This window comes from Nycticebus coucang, chromosome 1 (assembly GCF_027406575.1).
Source record: "Nycticebus coucang isolate mNycCou1 chromosome 1, mNycCou1.pri, whole genome shotgun sequence".
Taxonomy (NCBI): Eukaryota; Metazoa; Chordata; class Mammalia; order Primates; family Lorisidae; genus Nycticebus; species Nycticebus coucang.
The window spans coordinates 150725510-150745017 of NC_069780.1; the positions used below are offsets into that span (position 1 = coordinate 150725510).

The window sequence follows — 19508 nt, forward strand, 5'->3', positions numbered from 1 at the left end:
GCTTGAAAACTTATTCGCTAAATCTCTCCTACAAGGGTGTGATCAATTTTAGCATGATTATCCATATTCTTTGTACTCTCAGCACAGAGACTGGCCTAACCTGCCTTCATTTTACTGACTTTACTATTTTAATTTGGTAAGTTACAGTTCCAAGAAATATTTACTACCAAAGTCATTGGTCACATTTAAATGTAAACTAGTAGAGGCTTTCACTCTCCACTTACTCTTCATCCTGAATCAGATCCCTTCTTGTCAAGGTTGGATTGACATGGCCAGTTAAGACTGCTTAGCCCCGCTTCTAGCTAGGTCTAGTAGGGTTCTCAGTCCTTCCAGCAGCAACTTGTTGTTTATTCTTTTTTTCAGGATTTAAACCCCATGTAGTTATCACTGAAGATGCTTAACTGCATCATTTTGTAGTTTCATTGGCTGAGGAAGTTATTTCTTATCTTTCATGCCTGGGTTTCAGGTCCTATACACTGATTTCATGTCTTTCCTCCGTAATATGCGCAAGACCTCGTCCCTCCACCAGGAGAAATTTCAATACTGGCCCCTTCTCCATGCCTAGTTAGTTGTTAGTCTAAAATGTGTGCTACTGACAAGAAACTAACTTACAGAACTGCCTCCATGTTACACTGAATTTTCCCTTTTCTCAGCAATAGTCTTTACTTGATTATGTTTTTTTGAGACAAGAGTTTCACTATGTTGCCCTAGTGGTGTGCGTAGTGTGCAATGCAGTCACAGCTCACAACAACCTCAAACTCCTGGGCTTAAGTGATTCTCTTTGCTCAGCCTCCCAAGTAGATGGGACTACAGGCCACAACACCCAGCTATTATTTCGTTGTTGTCATTGTTGTTTTAGCAGGCCCGGGCCGGGCTCGAACCCACCAACCCCAGTGCAGGTAGTTGGCGCCTAACCAGTGAGCTACAGGAACTGAGCCCATTTCTTTTCTTTTGACTTAGGATGCACTATATTTTATCCTGTGTGGATACAATTATTACAATCATGTTTCACAAACGAGGAAAAAAGTCTTTTGTAAAGATTGGAAAATCACATAAGTAATGGTCTAAAGATCAAATACCATCAACTGAATTTTCACTTTCCTTACATTGCCAAAGCTCTAATTTATAAGATTGGACCAACAAACTATTACGCCACCCAATTTTATTGGAACCCAGATACATCTTTTGTTTATTGTCTATTTCAGTGCTCTTAGTGGTTTAGTTGAGTATTTAAAAAGGGATCACATCGTCTAAAGCATTTACTATCTGGCCTTTTACAAAAAAACCTTGTCAAGAGCCAATTTAGAAAATAATTTCCAAAGAAGGAATTGCAGACATTTTAATGGATGGCATGAGGCCTCGTTGCCTCCATTTGGGGATAAAATTTCCTAGACTCACTTCTTATTAGACAGGCTTTATCTATTCTGCAAATGACTCACTCTACTACTCAATAAACCAAAATAATTTTTAAAAAGCTAAATAAACACTACCAGGAAATTAAGTCCACATTTGAGGAAGAAATTTCTAACTCAACATAAAATGAATACTTCATCTTACCGAGTCGTTTCTCATAAAGCAATAGTAAGTTCTTACACTATTTGATTAAAGGGAAATTTAAGTGGGTTAATCAGTTGCTACTTTTTTCTCCAACCATTAAAGAAAACCACATTAAAATGGCATTAAGACTATGACAAAAGTATACTCTTTATTGAGAAAACAAAATCATAAGCTTCTTACACAAAAGTTGACAACTACGGTATAATTTTCTCTATTCATCAGTGTCACCTAGACCTAGTGAGCTTGTTTTAGGTTATTAAAAAAGTCTTTATGGGCAGTGCCTGTGGCTCAATGGTTAGGGCTCCAGCCCCATATACCAAGGGTGGCGGGTTCAAACCCAGCCCCGGCCAAACTTCAACAAAAAAATATAGCCAGGTGTTCTGGCGGGTGCCTATAGTCCCAGCTACTGGGGAGGCTGAGGCAAGAGAATCACTTAAGTCCAGGAGTTGGAGGTTGCTGTGAGCTATGACACCATAGCACGCTACCAGGGGCAATGGGACTGTCTTTAAAAAAAAAAAAAGCCTTTATGTCCCTTTTCACAAAATGGTGTTAAAGGGTCCCAAAGCTGAAGGCACAGTGCTAAAAGGTATCCACATCCACAAAAAAATAAGGTCCATACATCACCCACATTACAGCGGCCAAGACACTGGCTCCAAAGGCAGCCCAAATATCCTCAGTAGAGTCCCCTCAAGAAAAACAAGTTCGACAACTATGCCATCAAGAAGCTATCCCTGACTACTGAGTCTGCCATGAAGAAAACAGAAGACAGGGCAATGCCTGTGGCTCAGCAAGTAGGGTGCCAGCCCCTATACCAAGGATGGCAGGTTCAAACCCGGCCCCGGCCAAACTGCAAACAACAACAAAAAAACGCCGGTTTCGTGGCAAACACCTGTAATCCCAGCTACTCTGGAGGCTGAGGCAAAAGAATCGCCTAAGCCCAAAAGCTGGAGGTTGTTGTGAGCTGTAATATTACGGCACTCTACCGAGGGCAACAAAGTGAGACTCTGTCTCAAAAAAGAAAAAAAAAAAAAAAACAGAAGACAACACACCTGTGTCCACTGTGGATGTCAGATTGAACAAGCATCACATTTAACAGGCTGTGAAGAAGCTCCATGACTTTGACAGGGCCAAAGTCAACACCCTGATCAGGCCTGATGGAAAGAAGACTGTGTATGTGCCTGTTCCATTGGCTCCTGATTATGAGGCTTTGGATGTTACCAACAAAATTAGGGTCACCTAAACCAAGTCCAGCTGACCAAGTCTAAGTATGTACCTTTTCACCACACACACACACACAAAGGATAAGTAGCTACGGCAAAAAAGGTTACCTCCTTCTTGTTGCAGTTCCCAAGCCCATTATATTTATCTTTAGTATTCCACAAAATGAGGGAAAAACCTTTGAAGAAATGAAGGTATTATGTTAAAATTCCAGCTTATAATTGTGCTTACTTACCTTACTTTCCACAAGAAGCACAAAATACAACAAAGCGAATTCCGTTTTTAAAGATACGAAAGCACCGATGTCCGTCCTTGTAATCAGTTCACAAGAATACAATTTACCATTAAAGTTCTATGACTACATTTCAGAACAGTAAATCTCATTTTAAAGTTTGAATACATTCAAATGATCAAGCTTAAGTCATAACTGAGCATAAACGCCAAGGCCAATAAATGAAACAGAGATGAAACAGTTCAGTTGTTCGTTCACCATGAGAACTTCGGATGTTTTGCATCATTTACAACCAATTTAGAATAGTACCTGTTTAGCATGTAACTTTAAAAACAAGTGCAACAGGGAATCTTGAATAACTAGTTGTAAAATCACAGCTAAATTTATGGAACATTGACTATGAGCCCAGATTTACATTAGGAACTTGTCATGATTCTTTTCATCCTCACAGTAATACTGTGGAACAGACATCAACCTCAGAGGTTAGCTACCTGGATTAAGGTCAGAGCTAATTAAAGAGCAAAACTCAGTTTCAAAACCAAGTGAGACTTCTTCTATCACACTATCAACATATTAGAATTAACAGGGGGATTATCATAAGCCCCAGCCATAAGCCAATCTAAATTAAACCACCATCTTTGGGTGTTAACATAAGCACTGGTATTTTTTTTTTTTTTTTTTTTGTAGAGACAGAGTCTCACTTTATGGCCCTCGGTAGAGTGCCGTGGCCTCACACAGCTTACAGCAACCTCCAACTCCTGGGCTTAAGCGATTCTCTTGCCTCAGCCTCCCGAGTAGCTGGGACTACAGGCGCCCACCACAACGCCCGGCTATTTTTTTGTTGCAGTTCGGCTGGGGCCGGGTTTGAACCCGCCACCCTCGGTATATGGGGCCGGCGCCTTACCGACTGAGCCACAGGTGCCGCCCCTGGTATTTTTTAATTCAGTAGTTATCAGCAAGCAGTTAAGTTTGGGAACCATTACTACACATGCTCATAAACCGCAAGAATTAGGACACTACTGCACTGAACATGCTACAGCTGTGTCCTTCAACCAGCTCCAGTGATACGATGCATTATAACGTTTTTTTTTTTTGGAGACAGAGTCTCATTCTGTTACCCATGGTAAAGCACCACGTCACCATAGCTCACAGAAACCTCCAACTCTTGGGCTTGAGCAATCCTCTTGCCTCAGCCTCCTCCCCAGTAGCAGGGACTACAGGCATCCACCACCACACCCTGCTAGATTTTCTATTTCTAGTGGGGGGTGCGGGGGTCAATGCTTGCTCAGGCTAGTCTTGAACTTCTCAGCTAAAGCAATCCACTGGCCTCAGCCTCCCCAGAGTGCTAGGATTACAGCAATGAGCCACTTGGCCTGGCCCTTAACTTTATTATACCAAATTAGGCTTCTACAAATAAACAGTAGGTGGAAAGAATTTAAAGAATTAGTTTGAATGTCAGCAATTAACTACACAAATTAAAAGTCACAGTAACAAAACCTTTTTAAACTAAGTAAATTCTACATATTCCCAAGACCTGACCTACACATTTTTCAGGTCTGCATGTCCCCTTAATTATCTATAAAAACAGTAACAACCCTCCCTAAAATCTCATCATTTTTGTTAAGTCCTCGTATTAACAGCTCTATCTAAAGAAAGAAAACAATACTAAGAAGCAAAAAATAATCAAAAGCATCTGTGCAACATCTGGAAATTTGGTGGGGATTTTGCTGGTGCTTGAAATGTACTACCTTCTCAACAGCCAAGTAACAGTTAAAACCTTGGAAAACATGTAACCATTCAGAAGAAAAAGCCAAAATAGCCAGATGTCAATTAGTGACAATTCTAATTTTTAAAAATCCTAGCTCTGGATTCAGAAGTAGGTCTTAAGAAAAATAAAAAATAAAGTATAAAAGCCCTAGCACTGCTAGCAATTCATCCCTAATTTTATTATGTAAGCTAAAACAAAAACCTTGCTTTACAGAAAAATTTCACAAGTTGTGTGCCTTTTCTGCCCTAATTATCTAGATGCTGACAAAGCACACCTTAATAACTCTAATGAAGTTTGTAAAAAATTATGAAGCATGCCAGTACTCTAATATCAGATTAGGGATTTTTTTTATGAAATACAAGTTGATTAACATATTCCTAACTTAAAATATGATTAATAACCATACTCTAATGACAATACACATAAACACTAATAAAGAACTGAAAATACATTTTTATGAACCAGATCTTTCAACAGTCTAAATTTTAATTGTTAATGTTTGATTTTATTAAATCAATCTGATTTTTTTGCCAACACTTCTAAGTTTATTTCAACTTTAAAAGAAATATATTTATGGAAATATAAATTCTAAACCTCGTCTTAAAACCAAACTAAATACAATTTTAGATGCTATTTTAAATCATTACCCTAAGAATTTTGCTTAATTGCATTTAATAAAAAAAAATGGATTAGTGAGAAAAATTTACAAAGAGGACACTAAGCAAGGTTGGGGGAGGATATGTTCACTACCTTGGTTGTCATTTTGTGGATCAAAACTTTAAATGGTATCCTTTACATTTATACCTCAATAAAGGCGTCCTTAAGAAAAAAAAAAAAAAAAAACTTGCCACGAAAAATGAATTTGAAGCAGCTGAAATTACTTTTTTTCAAACCTCAATGACCTAGTTCTGAATTCAGCAATTCTCAGTAGACCTACAATTTACCTAGTTTCCATGCTAATGGGCTCCATTTTAACCAATACGGTCTACATTCTTTATCAGCTGCTCATTATTTAGACAGCAAGTTATAATTATGCTCAACTTTAAACAGTTCTCCTTAATTACACATCTGTGGCTTCCCTAAGGAACCAAACTTATTAATGCCATCACTTAATACATAGAATAATCATACTATTGTACTTTGCCATATTTATAGAGTAAACTACTAAACACATTCCATATCACAATGCATGAAAGCACAATAAACATCAGTCAACTGCTGGTAAATGGTAATTAAGGCAGAAAGAATTATCTGAAGATAAAAAAAAAAACGAAATTACAGAATCTTTTCTGAAAGCAGAAATACACAATAAAGTAGATTTTAAATGTAAACCACATTTTTCAGGTCCCTTATAGCTTATTTCAGCAAATACAGTTCACATCTGATAGACTTCATTAATCTATTAATCAAATAAAGAACAATCTCAGAGTCTCAAAGACATTCAATATATGGTAACAGCTTTGTCCAAGTGTGCTTTAGATTATCTTATGGCTAATGCTACATTTAACTTTATAGCTAATTACACTGAATCGTGGCAAATTATATAAGCTTATTTTAAAAGTTAACTTGAAATATATATACTTTGTTGCCACTCTTCACTCATCCTCAAGGAGTGTGGAGGTGGACACCTGTGCTGCTTTTGCTTTAACTTCCCTGTCCTTAGTCTCTGAAAAACAAACTATATAGTTTCTGGTGAAGGTAGGAGAGTCTGGGCAGGGTACTGATTTGGAAACAGCAAAAATACTGCAGCCTTCTGAGAAAACACAATTTTGAAAAACAACAAACTCTTCAGATTAGGTCAGACATAAAACTTCAAATGTTTCTGCTAAAAGATTATGCTCTTTACAATTAGAATATATTTAAAAACATGAGTATGGAGGTTAAAGGCAAACGAGTGTAAACAAAAGCAGAAAAATCAAAATCCACACAGAGCCAAAATACTCTTTTGGTCAGCAGAACATAAAAAAAGATTCCAAATTAATATGCAAATGAAACAAAGTAGTTGCTTAACATTCATTCATTTAAAAACCTTGTACATTTGATTATGAAAAGGCCAAGCTTTTTCTAACCTCAGAAAGTGATCACCATCTTTAATAAACTATAACTTTAAGGTATAACTTTGTTTTAGTAAGTGAATGAAGCATGTTTGTGTTTAGAGACCAATATCTGAACACTACAGAGAACAACAACATTCTGAAAATCCAGTTTATTTTCCATGTTGTGGACAGATCCAGTCAGTGTGATCAGTTTTTCTGCATGTGTAATAATTTATCAAAATAAGTTTTCCCACAAGACTCTTTTCCATCAACTCTGAAAATCCTGGTCTGACAACATATCCAAATAAAGCTCTTGAAAATCACCTCTTAAAATTTGGAAGAAAATGTGGCAAGTCTTTCCTGTAACATTTACTGCACTACAAATGGCTAAAGAGCAATCTATATTTTAAAGGTGACTAGTACAACATTTGAGTTCAGGAAATTAATGTTTTAGTGCATTTTGCTCCAGTTTTAGCCAACATGCTACATTTTCCTTTTTGTTTGTTTGGGGGAGGGTTCGAGGAGCACACAAAGTGGACTTGAGGATTTCCATTGTACGAAAAGATATGACTCTGCAAGCAAAACAGTGTAAGCTGCCTTTTTTCTTAAGACCTGGACATTTTAAGACAGAAGCTTTGCAAAACATTACACAATTTTTTATTATTAAATGAGAAAATCTCATTTGTTACATCGTCACATTGCTAGTCAGAGAAATGCTGCAGTGATGAAGAAAGTCAATGCTGGATCAACCAAAGTCCTCATTTCTACAACATTCATTTACAGAGAAATAATGTTCAACACAGCCCAACACAACATTCTTGGTTTTCTTCATATTGAAGTCCCCCAAAAAAATCTTCTAATGGGGTATTTCACTACATAAATTATAGTTCTTCATTTTTACAATTCACCCCAAACTGTATGAAAGATGTATCACACTAAAATTTCTAAAGCTGTTAGGAAATCCTTCACACATCGTCGTCATCCGATGTGTCACTGCTACTTGTCTCTGTGTCATCATTCTCAATTGTGGGTTTGAAAGTGCTGTTTTTCCAAGGTCCGAACTTGAAGTCACAGATCAGGCCATTTTTCAAAATACCATTTTTTCTCAGACCATTCTTCTGTAACTAAAATGCCAAAAACAAACAAATTATCCAAGAGTTTCTTACCTAATAAGAATACTATGATAATTAAAGATAACCAATTTTTAGAAGTGTAGGGGGGGAGACTCAATATATTAAATTCACTCTTTAAAAAATTTAAAATTAGAACAAGTCCAAATCCACTGTATTATAACATTAGCATGACTAATTTCCTCAAGGATTACATTAAAACATTTACATGTTTTAAAGATGACAATATCAATAACATCTCTGTATAGAAAATGGGCTCTGTATGAACAGAACAATTAAAAAAATTCTAGAATTGATAAGGAAAAACATCTCAGCTTCCTGATGCTTTATCAAACATTTCCTAATACTCTTTCAGGAAAAAAATTAGGAGCTGGGCACAGATGCTTATGGTCAGGAACTGAGATCAGCCTGAAAGAGGAGTAAGACGTCCTCTCTACAAAAGCAGAAAAATTAGCCAGGCGTGGTGGCACACACCTGAAGTCCCAGCTACTGAAGAAGCTGAGACAGGAGGACTTGCTTGAGCCCAGGAATGTACTCTAGCTGTGACAATAAAGCAAGACTCTACCTCAAACAAAGAAAACAAAACAAAAAGAAAGAAAAACTAAAGAGACATAAAACAAAATATTTTAGAATATAAAATATCCTTGCAAGGAAAAGGATAAAAGGTGAGCTGAGAAGCAAATGATGTTCTCTACTGATCACCCTATCCCCAACAAGTCTTGAAAATGACTGATCATAGACTTATTATTTACCCTATATTAACTATTACACACCCAACAGTTTAAGGAAGTCATCATTACAGACTTGTTTAAAAAACAAAGGCATCTCAGCCAGGCATGGTGGTGCACAGTTATAATCCCAGGTACTGCACAGGCTGAGCTAGAAGGCTGAGGTGGAAGATCTCTTGTGCCTGGTGAGACTGTCTCTTTAAGAAAAAAACAAGTTAGGAGACCTGTCGGGGAGAGGGGTGGAGGATTGATAAACTCTCACCTAAAGGGCAGAATGTAAAGGTATACAGCACATCTCCTGGGTAAAGGGGGTCAACTACAACTTGGACTTTACCTACAAATGGAAACAACATAACCTAATTGTACCCTCATATTAATGTGAAATAAAAAAAGTAAAACATGAAAAAAAAGGGGGGTGGGGGAGGGTGACAGGGCACAGTGGTTCATGACTGTAATCTTAGCACTCTGGGAAGCCAGGGCAGGTGGACAGCTTGAGCTCACAGGTTTGAGACTAGTTTGAGAAAAAGTGAGACCACATTTCTACTAAAAATAGAAAAAACTGAGCCAGGAGGATTGCTTGAGCCCAAGAGTTGGAGACTGCTGTGAAATATGACGCCAGAGGACAATACAAAGTGATAGATTCCTAAATCAAACTGTTTAAAACCACCCCCCAGGCTCGGTGCCTGCAGCTCAGCTGCTAGGGAGCCAGCCACATACACCAGACCTGAAAGGTTTGAATCCAGCCTGGGCCTGCCAAACAACCATGACAACAATAACCAAAATAAGCCAGGCGTTGTGGTGGGTGCCTGTAGTCCCTGCTACTTGGGAGGCTGAGGCAAGAGAATCACTTAAGTCCAAGAATTGGAGACTGCTGCGAGTTGTGACGCCACAGCACTCTACCAAGGGCAACAAAGTGAGACTCTCTGTCTCAAAAAAAGAAAAAACAAAAAAACCTACCCCCCAACAAATGCTTACCTATTTATTTTGTTTTTCTAGTTACAGACAGGCAATTTAAAAGTGAACTTGTATGATGTGGATTTTTTTTTTTTTTTTTTTTTTTTTTTTTTTTTTTTTTTTTTAACATTTTCAATTTTATGTCCAATTAGATCTTGATTATGTATACCATAAAATTAATAAATCAAGCAGATTTTTCTACTTCGTAATTCATGTCAGATTTAATAGTCTCTTCACTGATTCTTTGTACTGAGAAAGGGAATTTTCATTGTCCCCCTCGTTCTTAAGACTAACAACACAGTTTTTATAATCTTCAACTTCTTTAGTACTAAGGAGCTCTTCTTTATTTACTTCTGTATTCTTATCAGCAGCTTTAATCTGGAGAAGTGTTTCCAGGATATTTTTTTCTGAGGAGCTGTTTTTCCAAACATACTCTTCCATGTCTGCTTCAGTCTTATTTTTTTCCCATTCTTCAGTTTTCCAAGACTCATGATATAAAACTGTTAGTAGATACATTGCATAATCATAATTCTGTCTCTTTAAAGGGCACCCTTAAGGTTACTACTCGTGCTTTGGGGTTTCGAACAGATGGTCCTGATGAAACATAATCAGCAGTGTCAATTTCAATTGGAAAATGCTTTTCACATTTCTCATCACTGTCCAGTGTAGCTGGCCACTCAGTGCAAAAACTTTTAAGAGCTTCACAATGCTTTTTAATTGCTACAGGAGTCAAATGCAGAAAATTAGGGATCTTTAAAAGTTCTAGATTGCCCTCCTTGGCCATGGGCATGCCCTTTTTTACTGGATACCCCATTCTGACAGGAAGAGGTACTGTAGAGGGTTTAAATGGCGCTGCAACAGGGTAAACGCTAGGCCAGTCCTGGTCAACAGACATTTTCTCTGTCCTTGGAGGCAGTGCCTTTCTTTTCGGCGGCCGTTCAGTTTTGGATGTTCTTTGCGGATTAAATCTCGGAACCTGTGGGGACGTGGCGATAGAGAATGCACGCAAACTTCTGGCCCCCGGCTGTAGAGCCAGCCACGCCGCAAGAGCGGCGGCCGCCATGGTGCAAGGACCTATGATGTGGATTTTTCTTACCTGTTCACTAATAACTTGGAATTCTCTCATTTCATCCTCAGTTAAAGGAGCACATGTTTCATCATTTTCACTGTCTTCTTGCCAGCCCATCTCCTTCAACAATCTGAAAATAAGATGATGAAATTGTTTAATCTAGAGCTTCCTACAAGTAGGACAATTCTAGTTGGGTTTTTTTTGTTGTTTGTTTGTTTTTGAGAAAGAGTATCACTTTGTCACCCTCAGTAGAGTGCTGTACCGTCATAGCTCACAGCAACCTCCAACTCTTAGGCTCAAGTGATTCTCTTGACTCAGCCTCCTGAGTAGCTGGGACTAGAGATGCCTGCAACAAGGCCTGGCTATTTTTCAGAGATGGGGTCTTGCTCTTGCTCAGACTGGTCTCAAACCTGTGAGCCCAGGACAACCCATCTACCTCAGTCTCCCAGAGTGTTAGGATTACAGGCGTGAGCCAACAATTGCAGTTATTTTACAAATTGAAGAAATAATAAAAACCAAATTTACGGTGAAACTTGGATAGAGGAATGCCGAAATCACTGATATTTTACAAAAAGTTTATGAGGACAATGCCCTCCACCCTCAATCACCAGCTTATAGATGGATAACTTTTTTGTTGTTGTTTTGTTTTATTTGAGACAGAGTCTCATTATGTTGCCCTCAATAGAGTGCCATGGTGTCACAATCACAGCAACCTCCAACACTTGGGCTTCAGGGATTCTCTTGCCGCAGCCTCCTAAATAGCTGGGACTACAGGTGCCGCCACAATACCCGGCTATTTTTCTGTTGTTGTTGTCACTGATGTTTAGCAGGCCCAGGCTGGGTTCAAACCCACCACCCCCAGTGCATGTGGCTGGCGCCCTAACCACTGAGCTACAGATGCCAAGCCTGGATAACTTCTTTTAAAAAGGGAACAGATGTTGAAGATGAAGCCTACAGCAGCAAACCATCCTTATCAAATTATAAGGAAAAAAAATCATCTTGCTTGTGTCCCTAACTGAAAAGGGTCAGTGGCTATAGTAGAAATAGCCAACACCACAGACATCTCAACTAGTTCAGCTTACACAATTCTGACCAAAAAGCTAAAGTGGAGCAAACTTTCAAGTGGTGGGTGCCAAAATCACTGTGCCCAGAACAGGTGCCCAAGAGAACAGAGCTTTCAATGGAAATTTTAAATAAATGGGATCGAGATCCTAAAGCATTTCTTTGAAGAACTATAACAGAAGATAAAACACTGCTTTACCAGTACATTTCTAAAGACAAAGCACAATTAATGACTACTAAGAGGCAGAAGTGGTCCAGCAAAGCAAAAGCAGACTGGTCAAGAGCAAAGATCATGGCAAAATTTTAGAAGATACACAAGGCATTTTGCTTGTCTATATTCTTAGAGGCCTAAGAATGGTAGGTAACAAAAGCTTATTATGAGAGTGTTTTCAGAAAGTTAACCACAGCTTTAGAAGAAAAGTATCCAGAAAAGCTTCATCAGAGTATTCTTCTCCACCATGACAATTCTTCTGTTCATTCCCTTAATCAAACAAGAGCAATTTAGGGAGACTTTCAATGGGAAATCATTAGGCATTCACCTTATATTCCTGATTTGGCTCCTTCAAACTTCATTTCCTAATCTTAAAAATAATCTGGAAAGTACACCCATTTTTCTTCAGCTAATGATATAAAAAAGATGACACTGACATAGATGAATTCCTAGAACCCCTACTTTTTTTAGTCATGGACTAAATGGCTAGTACCATTGCTTACAAAAGTGTGTTGAATTTGGTTGAGTTTATGTTGAGAAAACTTTTTTTTGCCATATATTTCCATTTTCAACTTTTTGAAGGCTTCTTGTGTTTATAACTACTTCTTCAACTAATACCTGTCACCCATAAACTGCTTGTACACTTTTACACCTATTTTCCTAGAGTGCTACAGAACATCAGCACTCATGGATCCTGAATAAAACTTAACATGCAGAAGCGCTGTCAAGGTCCCATAGTACAACTTGCCTACTTGATGCCTTCGTAAGAGAATTTTTGTTTTGTGCTTCAGCACCCCGTTGTCTCTGGACCAAGATGTTACAATCAGCATTAATTATTTCATTCCTTTTAGTCACTTAACCTTTTTCAATGCATTTGTCTTTACCCTTTAACCAAGAAGGCCTCCCTTGGAAATGCTATTTATATCCACTTTTATAATCCAAAGTCTACAGATCTAGACTAGTAGAACAATCTAACTGCTTTTGCTAGATTCAGACTTTTGCTTCTTTTACTTTTCCAAAGTGAACTGTAACTAAATAATGCAGATGAAAATAATTACCACCTTAACTATTATAAAGGAGAATATACTGGCAGCACTCATAGCTCAGTGGGTAGAGTGCCGGCCACATACACCAAGGCTGGCGGGTTCGAACCCAGCTGGACCAGCTAAAACAACAATGACAACTACAACAACAAAAAAAGCCAGGTGTTGTGGCGGGCGCCTGTAGTTCCAGCTACTTGGGAGGCTGAGGCAGGAGAATTGCTGAAGCCCAAGAGTTGGAGGTTGCTGTGAGCTGTGATGCTACAGAACTCCACCAAGGGGGGCACTGTACCCAGGGCGACAGCTGGAGACTCTGTCTCAAATAAATAAATAAATAAGAATGTAACAAAAGGCAACTATTTCTAAATCTATATTCTCCCCTCTTCCACCTTCTCTCCAGAGGCTATGGACCAAAAAAAAAAAAAAAAGTGAGGCTGTAACAGGACAATTATCAACTGTTCCTAGAACAGTTTTCAGGGCTGCACCTGTGGCTCAGTGAGTAGGGCGCCAGCCCCATATACTGAGAGTGGAGGGTTCAAACCCAGCCCTGGCCAAACTGCAACAAAAAAATAGCCGGGCATTGTGGCAGGTGCCTGTAGTCCCAGCTACTCAAGAGGCTGAGGCAAGAGAATCCCCTAAGCCCAAGAGCTGGAGGCTGCTGTGAGTTGTGTGATGCCATGGCACGCTACTGAGGGTGACAAAGTAAGACTCTGTCTCAAAAAAAAAAAAAAACCTATATATTTCCCTTTCCTCCTCAATTAGAATCAAGTGCTGTACAGTGACACTTTGGTCAAAGATGGAAAGCACATGACACATAATCCCAAGATTGTGATACTATAATGTTACCATACTTTTTAATGTTCACGTGTTTAAATTCAAAAATATTTACCACTGTTACAGCTGCCTACAGTTATTTAGTACACTAACATATCATACAGCTTTGAGCCTAGAAGAAACAGGCTATACCACACAGCCTAGGAAATACTAGCCTATGCCAACACTGATATGCACACAATGGATGATATCACCATTACATGAAATCATCATGTATTTCTCAGAATGTATCCCTGTCTTTAACCTTCTGATGGCAAACAATGCCTAGGTGTTCAAAGAAGATATTCCTTTCAGCTAACAACGCCTGTAGGCACTATTCATTTTGCAAACAAAAACTTGAGGACACATGTTGCTATTATATTACTTTACTTGAGTCTGTAAACATCATATGCTTCATTCTCAGTATTTTTCACAGTTGTGCCTAAAATAACTTGTACAAACAGTGGAAAGTGTAACTAACTTGGGTGAATTATTTTGCTAGTAAGAAACCAAAGACTGTCCAGAAGCATGCTGTGTAGCATAATGGTGATATCTGCATGCCACAACTGGCACATTTCATTTCTGAGCACTCCACGAAGGGTTAATCGATGCATAAATATATTACTTTAGCAAACATCTATACTTTGCCTTTTCATTTAAATAATTTCTTCTCACGTCTTTCAAACTATCACCAAATCATCCTAATACCACTGTCACAATTACCATCCTGTGGTAAATATTTCCAGTGGCTTCCCTGTGCCTAAAGAATAACCTTTTAACATTATTTACATCATAATAACAAACTCAAAATCCTGGCTCAGCGCCTGTAGCTCAAGCAGCTAAAGCGCTAGCCACATACACCAGAGCTGGTGGGTTCGAATCCAACCTGGGCTGTAGTCCCAGCTACTTGGGAGCCTGAGGCAAGAGAATCACTTAAGCCCAAGAATTGGAGGTTGCTGTGACCTGTGACGCCACAGCACTATACCCAGGGCGATAGCTTGAGGCTCTGTCTCCAAAAAAAAACAAAAAACGAACTCAAAGTCCTTACTGTAGAAGCATAGGATGAGAAATCAGACGGCATAGGTCACAATTCCTACCCTACTACAAACCAGTTATAAAACAGATCAGTTCCTTCACTCCCCTATTTCTTCACCTGAAACATTAAAGGCTTGAATAGATAGATCTCTAAGGCCCTGACTTTTAAACATCATCTTTAAATCCATCAAGTAAATTTTCTATTGCTGTCAAGATACTAATAGCCTCTTAAAAAAAAACAAGAACAAAAACAAAAAACCCAACACTCACACTACCCTTACAACTAACTAGGTTTAGACTCAACTCTAAACATTCCTTCACATCCCTTTTTCTTTCAGAATGACTATCCAATACTCTTGCCCCCCTTATTTATGTCTCATCCTTTAAGATTTAATTTAGATCCTGATTAAAACTTTCTGACTGGTATCCAAGCCATAATGTCCTATATCCCTTAGTACGCTTGAATTTCTCTAGCACTCATTTCTACTAATTCATTTATTGCTTACCTCAACAAGATGACCAACTATGCCTTTGATGTTGAGGATAATCTCAGTGCCCCGAGATAAAGTTACTGACATTCCACAATAAAACTAATAATATATGTGCCTGATTAATTTATTGGTTTAACATCTAAACAAAAGAATTATCCTCGAGCATCATGTTACTGGCACCTGATTATTAAATTCAACTGATATATTTAATATGTATATAAATGTTTTACAAAGTAAACAGTAAAACACGACAACTTTTATTTTATCCATTTAACAAATTAAACCACAATATATGTCAAGCACTACTCTACGTGCTAGACAAGTTAAGCACTAGATACAGTAGCGAACAAAATGGACTTTTCTGGCCATATGAAGGTTAGATTTCTTAATGAAAACAAAGAAATTATGAATAAATTCTACAAGTTATCACAATCAGGTATAACCAGTTTCCTACTGTCCTAGAATTAAATGAGATTCTAGGAGAACTTGTAAAAAAAATTCAATCAATTGGGCCATTAGTAAGTATCATTCCACATTAGGCCTACTCCTAGAAGATATAAGAACTTTTAGGGGAGAAACAATTCAGATTACACAAAATAATTACAGAGTAATACATGACAATAAAAGTGTATAAATTAACATTTTTCTGTCCTTTAGTTTTAATCCTTTAACACTTTATTCAAAAGGAAATGAGCAGCACTCCTCAAATCCTTTATGTACCAATGCTGAACCATGTGGTTTTGTTAAAAAACACAGTAAGGGTTAAGTCACTCCTACAAAACATCTGCTTTTTTTTTTTTTTTTTATGAGACAAAGTCTTACTATGTGGCTCTCAAGTAGAGTGCCGTAGCGTCACAGCTCACAGCAATCTCAAACTCTTAGGCTTTAGTGATGCTCTTACTTCAGCCTCCCAAGTAGCTGGGACTACAGGCACCCACCAGCCTGGGTATATGCGGCTGGTACCCTACCCACTGAGCTACAGGCATCTGCTCTTCACTGTAAAAATAAATGCATGCTATAGATTTGAATGCTCTTCCATTCTGATAACTAAACCACTTAACAGGGTACTATGCTAAAAATGGTTAAGACTACTGTGACAGAACCAGAGAGTGCTCTTCAGAGTTTAGAATAAACACAACACACACACGCACACGCACAGACAGATAACTGCCTGTCCATGCAGGAAACGATGAAACTCTTACCTTACACTATACAGAAAATTTGCATAAGTGATATGAGGAAAAGAAATGATGGAACTGGACTTCAACAAAATTAACTTTTTGCACTTCAAAAGGCACCACTGAGAAAGTAAAAAAACTCATACAATGGGAGAAAAATATCTGCAAATCATATATACAGTAAGAGACTTATACACAAAATATATAAAGAATTCTTACAATTTAATAATAAAAGAATGTAATTTAAAAATGGACAAAGTAATCACTTCTCACCCTTGAAAGATCGTGTGTAAAAACAGACAAAGTACTTTAATAGGTTATTTCTCCTAAAGATGATAACCAGCCAATTAGTACATAAACAGCCATTCAAGCCAGGTGCAAGGGGCTTATGCCTGTAATCCTAGCACTCTGGGAAGCTAAGGCACATACACTGCTTGAGCTTAGGAGTTTGAGACCAACCCAGCATGAGTAAGATCCAGTCTCTACTAAAAATAAGTAAGTAGCCAGGTGGGCATTGTGGCAGGTGCCTGTAGTACCAACTCTCAGGAGGCTGAGGTAGGACAATGGCTTGACCCCAAGAGTTTGAGGTTGCTTGAACTATGATGCCATGGTACTCTGGTACTCTACCCATGGAACAGAGTGAATCTCTCAAAAAAAAAAAAAGACATTCAACATTTGTCATCAGGGAAATGTAGACTAAAAGCCACAAAGAGATACTATACCCCATACCCATCGGAATGACTATAATCAAAGACTAATAGTACCAGGTGTTGGTGAAAATATGGAGATACTAAACCTATATTACTAAAGAGGTGGTAAAATAAGGAAGTCATTTTGGAAAATAGTTTGGCAGTTTCTCAAAATGTTAAACACAAAGTTATCGTATTTTCCAGCAATTATCAACTCCTAGCAGTATGCCTACCCAATAGAAATAAAAACATGTAGTCTAGGCATAGCGGCTCACACCTATAACCCTTGCACTTTGGAAGATAAGGCAGATGAACTGCTTGAGCTCAGGAGTTTGAGACCAGCCTGAGAAAGAATGACACCCCATCTCTACTTTAAAAAAACAGCAACAACAACAAAGAAAAACAGAAATTCGGGTGTGGTGGTGTGCACCTGTAGTCCCCACCACTGGGCAGGCTAAAGCAAAACGATCAGTAGAGCACAGGAGTTTGAGGTTACTGTGAGCTAAGTTAATTTGAGGCCAAAGCGTTCTACCCAGCGCAAAAGAGTGAAAACTGTCTCAAAGAAAAGAAAGGGAAAAGGAAGAAATTAAAGCATGTCACATAGGCTTAGCGCCTATAGCTCAGTGACTAGGGTGCCAGCCATGTAAACTGGAGCTGGTGGGTTGGAAGCCAGCCTGGGCCTGCCAAAAACAATGACAACCGAAAATTAGCCAGACGTTGTGGCAGGCACCTATAGTTGCAGCTACTTGGGAGGCTGAGGCAAGAGAATCGCTTAAGCCCAAGAGTTGGAGGTTGATGTGAGCTGTGACGCCACAGACTCTACCAAGGGCAACATAGTGAGACTGTCTCAAAAACAAAAACAAAACACGTCACGCAAAAACTTACACTCTTTGAATGTTTATAGCAGCATTATGCACACCAGTCAAAAAGCAGAAACGACTGATATCCATCAATTGAACAGAAACTGGTATAGCTAAACAGCATACTATTCATCAGTAAAAAGGAACAAAAAGTATTGACACATGCTACAATACAAAGAAATCCTGAAAATACTGTGTGTATTGAAAGAAGCCATGCACAAAAGTAGATCAGTAGTTGTCTAGGACATAGTGCAAATGAATAGGTGCAAATAAACACAAGGTTTCTTTCTATGGTGATGAAAATGTTCTAAATGAGACTGTGATGACATTTATACAAGTATGAAAACATATACTAAAATCCATTCATCTATGCACTTAAAACAGGTTAAATTTATGGTATATAAATTTTATCTCAATAAACCTATTTAACAAATTACACTGTAATTGAAATCCTGTCTATAGAAAAAAAGAAAAAATGTATAGATGTATCTTTTTCTATAGAAAAAGAGAAATGTAAAAATAAATACTTGCCTGTGTTCTGCCTCAAGTGAACTTGAAAGAACATCAGTTTGTGGGAAGGTTGAAGAACGAATTATCTGTTGGGAAATCACCGAGGCATTGCCATTCTCTTGAGGAATTTCATTTTCATCGAAGTTCCGGTTTATATCCCTTTCTTGGTGAGTGCTATTGCTGTTATGTAAATTAAAGGAGTCGTCATCCTGATTTTTAGGAAGTTAAAAATAAAGAAGAAGGATGAATACTAAAGAATACAATTATTAAAAACTTTAATAGATCCCAGCTATACAACATATTTCTATTAAGAACACGTAAGTGTAATACTTACTAAATTCAGGAGACATTAAGAAATTTAGAAATGGAAGACTAAGCTGGGAAGGATACACAAAGCTTACTGGCCCTAAGTATTCACATCTATTCAAGAAAGGTAAAACCAGAAGTAGGGAGGCAGGCAAGAAGTGGGGGGAGGCGGAGGGTGTGCAAACAAACAAAACAGATATAAACAACTTTTAGATGTATTTTTGCATTAGAACTTTACAATGAGAGAGATTTAAAGTCATTATTGACACAAATGGTTACCTAGCCTTCTTTCCAGATAGATGAAAATATGATTAGAGTTTATTCCACAGTCCTAATTATTGCTTAAGTATTTCAATGACGTAATAATGTCAAATCAAGTATTACTACAATTCAATTACCTTCTCTGAGCCAGCATGGCTTTCATCTTCATGTTCCTCTTCTACTCTGTCCCTTTTCAATGCTTTCAAAAATTCACTCTTCTTATCAGTGCGCATTCGTGTCAGTTTGGTTAGACGAGGCTGCTGATTAAGTTTGTCAACAGGTGAAGAGGAATTTGAGCGATTACACTAGAGGAAATTTAAAAATGCTGATAATTATATAAGCCTGGGAATTAATGTCAAT

The 19508-nt window shown here is 38.1% G+C and overlaps 1 protein-coding gene and 1 pseudogene across 4 annotated transcripts in view; both read right to left on the reverse strand.

Moving 5' to 3' along the window:
* Positions 1–7445: 7445 nt before the first annotated feature.
* The window catches only part of GPBP1 (GC-rich promoter binding protein 1), an 81496-nt gene continuing 69433 nt past the window's right edge, over positions 7446–19508 (reverse strand). For all 3 annotated transcript variants that reach the window (XM_053590291.1, XM_053590292.1, XM_053590290.1), the window contains 4 exons: positions 19286–19453; positions 18603–18790; positions 10720–10822; positions 7446–7935 (listed from right to left, as the gene is read on the reverse strand). In XM_053590291.1, the coding sequence (XP_053446266.1) occupies positions 7777–7935; positions 10720–10822; positions 18603–18790; positions 19286–19453 (618 nt within the window). In that variant the 3' untranslated portion in view covers positions 7446–7776. The remainder of the gene's footprint in view (positions 7936–10719; positions 10823–18602; positions 18791–19285; positions 19454–19508) is intronic.
* On the reverse strand, positions 9743–10688 carry LOC128585221 (28S ribosomal protein S35, mitochondrial-like; annotated as a pseudogene). The gene has a single exon (XR_008379951.1). The product of XR_008379951.1 is annotated as a 28S ribosomal protein S35, mitochondrial-like (transcript).